Source organism: Triplophysa dalaica, chromosome 13 (genome assembly GCF_015846415.1).
Source record: "Triplophysa dalaica isolate WHDGS20190420 chromosome 13, ASM1584641v1, whole genome shotgun sequence".
Taxonomy (NCBI): Eukaryota; Metazoa; Chordata; class Actinopteri; order Cypriniformes; family Nemacheilidae; genus Triplophysa; species Triplophysa dalaica.
The window spans coordinates 6,984,591-6,994,585 of NC_079554.1; the positions used below are offsets into that span (position 1 = coordinate 6,984,591).

The 9,995-nt window shown below is 37.5% G+C and overlaps 2 protein-coding genes across 9 annotated transcripts in view; one reads left to right on the plus strand and one right to left on the minus strand.

Moving 5' to 3' along the window:
- suco (SUN domain containing ossification factor) overlaps positions 1 to 4,507 on the minus strand; it is a 49,322-nt gene extending 44,815 nt beyond the window's left edge. For all 8 annotated transcript variants that reach the window (XM_056764093.1, XM_056764092.1, XM_056764090.1 and 5 more), the window contains exon 1: positions 4,249 to 4,507. In XM_056764093.1, the coding sequence (XP_056620071.1) occupies positions 4,249 to 4,301 (53 nt within the window). In that variant the 5' untranslated portion in view covers positions 4,302 to 4,507. The remainder of the gene's footprint in view (positions 1 to 4,248) is intronic.
- Positions 4,508 to 5,324: 817 nt separating this feature from the next.
- tmed5 (transmembrane p24 trafficking protein 5) lies at positions 5,325 to 9,149 on the plus strand. The gene is made up of 4 exons (XM_056764405.1): positions 5,325 to 5,593; positions 6,843 to 6,940; positions 7,050 to 7,230; positions 8,440 to 9,149. Exons 1-4 carry the CDS (start codon positions 5,426 to 5,428, stop codon positions 8,656 to 8,658), a joined length of 666 nt encoding a protein of 221 aa, XP_056620383.1. The 5' UTR covers positions 5,325 to 5,425; the 3' UTR covers positions 8,659 to 9,149.
- Positions 9,150 to 9,995: the final 846 nt, after the last annotated feature.

Below are 9,995 nucleotides of genomic sequence, written 5' to 3' on the forward strand. Positions count from 1 at the left end.
TTAAACATGCTTGCATCTCATGCTTAACATGGTCAACTAGTCAAAAAACGAGATGGGCGTATTACTTAGTATTTCTGTGCTCAATACACTCCCCCAGCGATTGTACAGGTTTCGGAAGATTTTTTCCAACATGTAAATCTGTTTTGAAATAATTTGTCTTAGTCCCATATTGGACAATTCGTGATCAAGTGTCAAGTGTCACACTTACAGGTTGCGATTCAGTGGAAATAACAGGTCCAAATAAAGTTGGTATTCCCCCTCTTTCTAGGATAGTCGTTACCCTGCGGTGAACGCGCCAAGATTATTGATGCAATCTTCAGTGAAATGACCGCGCACAGTAAAACCCTGGGGTTATAGTCCTTTGGTATCGTTTGAAAAATGAATTGTCAGCATTGTTCACTCAGAAGTTCTTCCTTTGGTAGTTGAAGTAAGACGGACTTACAACGTAGAACACAGGTTCGAGACATGATACACACGCATGACGAACGAGAGACAGTGTTTGGGGGAGGAGTGTGAAGTATTCGCAGTAGTCCCAGCAAAACATAGGCGGGGACTATCTCTAGTGACGTAGATATTCGCGGTACTAATTCACGTCTTGTTTGCGTGATTCAGAGTCGACTCCCATTTTACAAGCCAATAACTTTGTTATTTGTTCAACTTCGGACTTACAACTTGGCAGACAGGTTACTTTCAAACACGGCAACATAACAGACTGCATGAAATACTTACTCTAAGATTTCGGGAAGTGTTTCGTAACAGGGGTCTTATTCCTTTTATTGGACAATTCTCTGGGAGAAGCACAGCAAGGCGAAAGAAAGAGCCCACCCACATGCCAATCGAGACCCACTTACATCTAGATTGGATGCGCTGTGGGCCTGCAGCTGCAGCTGAGCTTGTTACTTGCGATAGTGAAGTTATGGTGTATCTGTTTGTTCAAACTAAATAGTCTTCGAAGATACGATGTATGCAATACTACTGTATGCTCAATATTAATATGAGATTGGCAGAAACTGAGTGTGTTACCTGATCTTTAAACTATCTATACCTGTGTTTGTCAAAAACAAATCTAAATAAAGTTTCCCCTCAATAATTTTTTGTTGCACAAAGCTGAAAAGCACAACTATGGATGGTGAACTCTAATGGCAAAGGTGAGAAGATGAAATCCAATGACCTAGAAGTCCCCCCCAACCCATGGTTGAAGTTCAGAATGGGACATGCTTAATTGCCATTCAAACGGAGATACATTTAGCTGTATACGTAAAGATTTCTTATCGTATCTGCGTTCCGTCCGGATGAATCCGCCTTTTTGGGAGCATGAAACTGCTATTAGTTCAAACTGGGTCTCAGTTTGACATCTAAACACCACCGTTGCGTTTTCGTTTTTTACAGCCGATCCGTAATATTTTCTAAAGTGGTCATGTCATCAGCCAAGCGCACAAAGTTTATGTGCAGTATTCTCCGTTTTTAGTGTATCTCTGCTGCAGAATTACAGCGCCACACACTGATTTGGAAAGTATTGTATACTACATCGTTTTGAATCGGTTTCAGTGGTTTCATGTCTGTTCAGACTTTTCTTGAGACAACACACTGAAAATTATAAGAAATCGGATAGGTAAAGCTTTGGCTTTGTGTGGATCTGGCCTTAGTGGGTTGATTTTTTTCACAATCTAGATAATGACCCCGCGCTAATGTTTTTAAGGGAGGTGAGAAATGTTTGTATTGCACTTAGGAATTTAAGAAAGCTGTGGTGCAGGAGGTATGAATGAAAATGTCACAACGGTATGCTACATTCATAGCTATTGTAATTAGATGTTCTCGGAAATAAAAACAAGGAAATAAAGTAAGAATTATAGGAGAAGAATGTTTGGTTAGGCTTGCTGTGGGTAAGAGCATGTGCAAAAGCAGCACTATGTCCTGCCCATAACTGCAGGCTGTATCTCTCACACTATTTTAGCTCTTTCTCACTCTTTTTCCAATGATTTTATGTGCAGATGATGTGCTCTAGCTGAACACTAAACAATTTGCTGTTCATGTCCCTACATAAAATAGTGGCAGATTAAACAGACCAGGAACCAAGCTATACATTATGGAGTGCTCTCAAAATTCTACTTACTGAAGTTAAACTGTATGGCAAGATCAAGCACTAGAACAGAGTGCATTGAAATGGTGTCTGTTCTGTTAAACTTTTCTTTCCACATTTGAAAAAAGGGCTGTGCGTGTGCATTTCCCTGCGTTTTAGCTTCAGAGTATCAGGTATGGTTTATACAGAAATATATGTTGGATTGTTGTTGATAATTATAAAGAAATATGTTAAATCAAACAACACAAAAACAAGAAATTAATTCAGCTTGTTAAATTATGAAAAATAAACCTGGCTGTTATATTACAAAACACAATAAAAAACTATGATACAAAACTTATACTATAGAAGTACAAAGTCCACAGTTTGTGATTCAAAAAAGAATAACAGAAACTCATGTGTGTTCCTGCAAACACGCATACTATTTGATCATTCAAATTTAATATCACATGACATGCAGTTTAAATATGCCAAATCTGATTGAACTTGTAAATTCTCTAAAACCAACAGACATCGAGTTGTTGAGAGATCCACGGGGACCACCTTTTCATAATAATGTAAGATGATAGATCAAGATATTTTTCGGACTTCATGTCATGTCCACCTTTAGGGTCCCACTTATCTTTTCTAAACCTCTAATTTTAACTGCTTGTTTAAAAACGATTTGTTTTATATTTTGAAAAACAGATTGATTCTGTGAAGGCCTAAATGCTTAAAAAGAAGCAGAGGTGCATTTTGTTACTTTTTATCGCAGGAAAAAGTATTGAGCATTAAAAATTCCTTAATTCAATCAGTTTTGCATACTTAGCTTCCATAGAGCGATATACAATTTTTAAAGAATTGCTCATATTATTAATTGTGCATGATTTAACTGTCTATCCAATTATCCGATCTCTTAATAATCTTTCTTTTAATATTTTAAAACTTGTGTCCACTCCTAGGCGACTTAGCTTTTCGATCCACCCTACATTTGTTCTGGCTAAATATCCCATTTAATAATCAAATTACACAAAAAACAAATGTGTAAGTGTTTTATTCTCTATCTAGGCAGCTCAATTCTGATTTTTTTTATTAAAAAAAAAACAAGAGTTGCAGACATTAGCTGTCGGTTATACACTATGAAGAACGGCTGTGCAATCAATCGAAACTTAATTGTATTTGTAAATTTTGGCCTTCAACAAGTACAAAAAACACAATCGTGTTAAATAATCGTGATTATGATTTTTCTCATAATCGAGCAGCCCAACAAAAGACAGCTTTACCATAATCCTTTTCAGCTTTGCATACAACAAAAAACGCGAGCATTCTTCGGCTACACATTTAGACTGCACATAAAATGTCATTCTAAAACAGTTACACAAAGTCAGTCTAAAAGCTGTTACAAAAATTAGAGTGCGTATCTCAACCAGCCGTAGTTAAAGTCCTCAATTCAAATAGGATGGCTGGCTGACTCATGGTTTTACTGCTTTCTTGTCTCTCACAACCAGTCCGAGACATGTTTTAGCACCTTGTGTCAAATTCAAGATATTACAAGCTCTAATCCGCCACCTGTCCACTGTGAAAGCAACACCAACCTTGCAGATATGGTAAATACAAAAAAGCCACATACCAAAACAAAAATTACCATCGACACGTTATATGAATTGCTTTGCTGTGCCACTTCATCAGCTGCTGCCACTGGTTAACTAACCAGACAGCTGTTTAATAAAGAATAGCAAGCCTTAAATCTTAAAACACAAAAAAAGCATTCAAATAGCTTAACAATGGGTTACAGACAGCAGTGGTAAGTCTACCTTCCTAATGAAATACAAGGTGGGTTGTTGTGTACTTTCTGGACCCAATTCATCATCAAATGACGTTACATAGCTAACGTTCATGGTCCAGCGCTTATGCACAGGATGGCAACAGATTTGTGTGATGTTAAACCCTCTTTACATACAAATTCTATATAAATCGTTTGACTCATATTGTTCACACTGTCATAACCCAAAGCTCATAAACACATCCCACCTCCGAGGCTACTGAACTAACGTTAGCATTCTAGCATGAAGCTATCACGAGAAAGATCCATACGTTTTGTCTCTGTCAAAATATTACTGTTTTATTGTTCAGCTTCATGAGTATAGATATCATATTATACTTGTACTAAATGTAATATTTGGACTTACCAGCACAGGAGAGCTAAAACGGCGCACAGCAACAACACGCGCAGCTTCTTCATTATCTTCCCGCGGGGACCAACATCCTCGCTTTTTATCTGTTCTCCTATAATACCGACGGCCAAGGCCACCTAATAATACTAATTGTTTTCAACTGTATAAAAGCAAAGGGGTGTGTTTCAATGTAAAGAACAAACACTTGGGTAGTTTTTGTGTGTTGAACCCCCGCTTGTAGTCGCTAACTGCCTCTTTCCGTCGTCGTATACTGCTGTTGCTCTAGCTGGCCAGCGCTTACCACTCCTGCTACCCCTCCGTCAGCAAATAGGAATAGAGAATTAAAGTTGGCCCCGCCCCTTTTCAAAAGCCAGATGAGTTGGAAGTTTTGTCAACCGACGCGTCACCTAGATGGCATAAAATGATAATTTGCCATATCGTTCGTAGTGTAGAATAACAGATACATTTATATGTCTAATTTGAAGACATTTAACTGTTACTTGAATGTATGTGGTGTTTAAAGTGAGATCTGTTCACAAAATTAATCCCAGTGTGATGTGAGAAGTAAATTCCTGTTTAGCAATGGAATAACTCTCAAAGATGGTAAATATGGTCAAAGATAGAGTTTCAGACACGACAGTTTTTGGCCACATACAAAATAATCATATTTATAGAATAATGCATTTAAAAATTCACAACTGGTGTTTTGTCTACGTTGTCAACAAAATATATGTTATTCATTGTTTTGTATTAAAAATATTAAAACATATTTGCCTTTTTCTTACGTGGTATGCGCTTTACCACTGTGTGACGTACTGGAAAGTACTCTCGAGGTCAACTACGTGCGCTTCAAAAACTTCATATCCCACAATGCATCATTTTAGTACATCGCATCACATGCCAGTTCATGTTTTAATCGAACATGAATATTACATTTTTATATGACCGTAAAATTAATAACATCCATGTGCCGTAGTTTTATAGAAATAATAAATAATCCCTAAACAAAGATGAGGTGTTAAGCTTCGTACTGAATAATATAATCACTATAATGTGGCGGGGTCCTGAAGTTATAACATTCCCAACTCGTTTTGGTGAGCTGTCCTAAGCAGCTGCTTCTGAAGTTTACAGAAGCGCAGCATTCATCGGTTTCTGAAGTTTTTTCTAGATGTGTGGTTAAAAGCAGCGTAACATGGATGTGTTTGGAGTGTTTGTGGCGTTTTTATCCCTGTGTGTGTCCGCAATAAGCGCTTTTTCTCAGTCTCTTGACAGTGATTTTACATTTAATTTACCCGCCGGACGTAAAGAGTGCTTCTACCAGAGTATGAAGAAAGACGCTTCACTGGAAATCGAGTATCAGGTACATTATATTATAAGATACTGTAAAGCTCCACCCGTTCAAATCATTTACATAAGGTGTATACCCGATTTTAACCCTACGAAAAAGTCACATTTAAAAGGTGACCCACATTTAGATCCAGAATCCGTGTTTCTGTACCAGGGGGCGGGGGTCCACTAGAGGCCTTTCGATGGAGACTTAAGATGACTTGGAGTTATTTTTAAAATAATGCATCAAAATAGGCTTAAACAGCGTAGAATCAAGATATTTAAAGATATTTCTTAGTGTTTGGTTATTTCTAAACGATTATACGTCTTTTAGTTATGTCAAGCTCTATATTATCTGACTGGGTAGATATTGCCTGTGTGGGGTCTTCAAATATTGTTGTCGCATTGAAAGTCAAGAAGGTTTAGATCTAGTCCCTTTGATGTAAAACATCTAAATATAACAGATCAGTCATCTTAAGATGCTGGTTACAAAACAAGCTGCAATAGTGATGTTTTTGGTGATCCAATGCAGTATATTGCATGATGAAAATTACACTTGTGACACAATGAAGCTAAAGGTCAAGTTAAAAACAAACTAAAAAAAACACCCAAAGGACTGTTATTTCTTAGACTTGAGTATTGATGATCGTCTCTTTCCAAAAAACTAACCCACAAAATAATTCTTCATAAAAGGTAATGCTTTTGGGCAATTCCAGCATTATGGATGTGATATATAAACGCTCAGGGAATGTATTTGTTACCAATATTCTGAACCATTTTTTTTATATTTTACTGAACGCTTGTTGATAGAGTTTAAAAATCAGGGAAATATCAGTCTATCCACCAGTTTTCTATTTTAAAAAGGGAAATAAACATCCATTAGGGATTTGACAAAAAGTTGACAAGGTTTTTCGGGGACAACAAACTTTGTAGGATTTCTGTGAATTATAATGCAAAAACCTCAAGCAATTATACCAAACAAAAGCAGAAGGGATGCCTCTTCACAGAACATTAAATAGCTACTTTATTAAAATTTCCATGTGTCCATTTATGAGAAATATGTACAATTATGGATGTGAAAATCCTTAAAATGGCAGTATGGAAAACCTATGAAAAATCATGCACTAAAAATAAAACAAATGCTTTAAAAACTTGGAAGACCAAACATGGATATTTGAACAACCAAATGTTGATATCCGTGCTGTAAAAACCTTAGTTAAAAACTTTTTCATGGCGAGGTTGACATTTTCTGGGAATTACCCATGTGTCTTCGTGTTGTTCAGGTTCTGGATGGAGCAAGTCTAGATGTAGACTTCCAGTTGCATGCACCCAATGGTCACATTCTGGCCTCAGACTACAGGAAGTCTGATGGGGTTCACACGTAAGCAAGCAGATGCTTTTATAATCACACATAGACTGTAAAGCGCCTTCCTCTCTAATAATTGTGTGTGTACTTTCTTTTCAATTTGTTTCTGACTGGTTCACTTTAGAGTTGAAACAGAAGAGGGCGACTACATGTTCTGTTTTGATAACACATTTAGTGCTGTTTCTGAGAAAATAATCTTCTTTGAGTTGATATTGGACAATATGGATGACGGAGAGGATTCTGAGGACTGGAAAGCATATGTTCAGGGAACAGACCTTCTGGATATGAAACTGGAAGATATTATGGTAAGACCCTATGTGTCTGTGAGTGCTACAACAAGGAAATACTGTATATTGTGCCTCATTTTAATGATCTAAGAACATGGTCTAAAGCATAAGTCGCAAGTGAACTAAGGGCGCGTCCGAATCCACTTTTGCTTCTTTAAGCACGGGTTTAGTGGTCTAAAACGTTTTTTCCTATTCTCTCAATGAATCTTGGCCATTTTTTGGGCAAAACATGCAGTAAACCAATCAGAGCCTCATCTCCCATTCCCTTCAAGAGCCAGTTGTGTTTGCGCCATTGCGGATTCGCTGTTTACATGGCAGAATTTGCAAAGACTGGACACTTCTCCAGAAATGAAGCGCGCGAGAAGACCATCTACAGGACAAGCCGGATTTTTTTCTTTATATCCACAATAATAATCTTTTACATTTTAATCCATTTATTCATAATATGTGGCATTATTGTGTGCTGGTGCGCATCCCTCTGTGTTAAATAAGCAGTGTATGTGCGCTGTGTACCAGCCTATAGGCGCACATTACGAATGCGCTCTTTAATAACTGAAAATATATTGCGCCATTGACTTTATACCATTTCAGTTGTCTCAAAATAGCAGTGCACCAACAATGCACCTGAACACACCTTGTTTTCAGATCTGCTCGCCCATGGGCGCATAAATGGATTTGCTACTTAAACAACGTGGCCCATCATTGATATAGTCATATAATGTCTCTTATTCTAAAGCTTTTCTAGACCCAGAAGCTTCCAACTCCCAGAATGCAATGGCAGCACAAGTGGTATCAAAGTGACACTAATAGAATTTTAAATGACACAATTATGAACGAGCAGGGGGCCAGTAGACATTAACAAGCTGAAAATGTTTAACGTGTATATAAAATAATTCTACATTAATGCCATATAAGGAAACAAACAGGAAGTTTTCGAACTAAAATCGAAGCTGTGTAGGAAATCATGGGTTCCTATTGGGTCAAAGTGTTTGAGTCCACTTTATTAACCTGCCATCTCTTTGTCCATTCTGCCATTGTTTTCAGAGTGCATGTACGATATTGGTTCCAATATTTTATCACCTCAAAACTTTTTCTTTTATATTTCTGTGGGACTTTGAAGCCATAATAATTTCTTTGAAGGATTAGTTTGAAACAATTTTATGGTCTCCCCTATTTTTCTGCTTTGACTATAAAAAAACTCATTAGATTGTACGTTTTTCTTTGTAGGACACCATCAACAGTGTGAAAGCTCGCCTGGGCAAGAGTCTTCAGATCCAGACGGTGCTGAGAGCATTCGAAGCACGTGACCGCAACCTGCAAGAAAGCAACTACGAACGGGTCAACCTGTGGTCCTGTACCAACCTTGTCCTCATGGTGATTGTATCCGGGGTGCAGGTCTACTTGCTACGCAGCCTTTTTGATGACAAGAGGAAAACACGCACATAACCTTGCTTCCTGTTACTGACTGAAAGACGCTCCACTCTAACTCACTATCCCTTAATATTGTGCTTCCTTCTCGGATTTCACATCAAAGTGTCCTTGGAATGGCGGATGGCTGGAGTTTCTCTTATCCTTAGCCCTCCTTCCCACCTTTTATATCCGTCTTGCCTTGTTGTGTTGAAGACAATCATTTTCTACTTGAGCCAAGCACTCAGTGATACTTTGATAAAACGAGACATTGAAGTTGATCTTTAAAATGCTGCTATGTGAGACAGAGATCTCATCAGGTTTATGACCTCTTAGGTGTTTTTAAGTATATAATTAGGCTATCAGAGATTATTAGTTTTGCGTTTTTGTATGGTGTTTTATAGAGTTAAAATCCTCATTGACTTGTTACTTGTACAAAGTGTAGTTACTGAATTTTCAGGCACTGATAAAAAATACACTGATATGCAGCCAGGTTTTGGTAATAAACAAGCTTACTATTTTGAAATGAATCATATGTGAAATGTTTGTTGATTAGTAATGTCTAATTAAAATACTGACCGTTTTGAATGTGTTTTTATATGTTAACCACACCCTGTGGCCGTTTTGTTTTTGATCATGGGAAAAGTTACTCTTAATGCACCTAACATGCTATAACGTTTGTTTTATTGGAATCACACTTGAAGGGAGAATCCAAACTGTACAGTGTACATACTTCTGCAGAACACAAGATATTTCGAAGAATGTTGTTAGATGGCACCCATTCACTTGCATTGGTTTTGTGTCCTTACAATAGACGGAAATGAGGGTCAGTGCTGTTCGATTTCCAACTTTCTTCAAAATATCTTATTGTGTTCTGCGGAAGAAAGAAAGTCAAAAAGGTTTGAAATGACAAGAGTCTGAAATGATGACTGCATTCTTGGGTGAACTACCACTTTAAATAAAATTTAAATTCTTTACCCATTTACGTATCCTCAAGTAGATTGAAACCTGTATGACTTTCTTTCTTCCTAACCCACACAAAAGAAAATATTTAAAAGAACGGTGGTCACCAAACAACATTGGACCCCATTGACTTTCATTGGATGGACACACAACCACAGAGACATTTCTTAAAATATCTTCTTTTGTGTCCCACAGAGAAGTGTCATATACAGGTTTTGAAAGACATGAGGGTGAAAAAACGCTGACATAATTATTAATTTTGGGTGAACCATCCCTTAAGCACACTCCTTAGAAGCACTTGTCAGCGCCAGCCTTTCATAAAGAAGAGTTACTAGTCAGCAGAGTTTGGGTTTGGTCCAGGTTAAATGTGGAGTAAGGAAAAAAGCTCTCGGATTCAAGCAACAGAATTCATG

Bases quoted from the DNA above. Each gene is read 5' to 3' on its own strand.
- tmed5 (XM_056764405.1), top strand. From the start codon at position 5,426: ATGGATGTGTTTGGAGTGTTTGTGGCGTTTTTATCCCTGTGTGTGTCC. The intron at 5,594-6,842 runs GTACATTATATT...CGTGTTGTTCAG, and splicing joins CACTGGAAATCGAGTATCAG to GTTCTGGATGGAGCAAGTCT. The intron at 7,231-8,439 runs GTAAGACCCTAT...TTTTCTTTGTAG, and splicing joins TGAAACTGGAAGATATTATG to GACACCATCAACAGTGTGAA.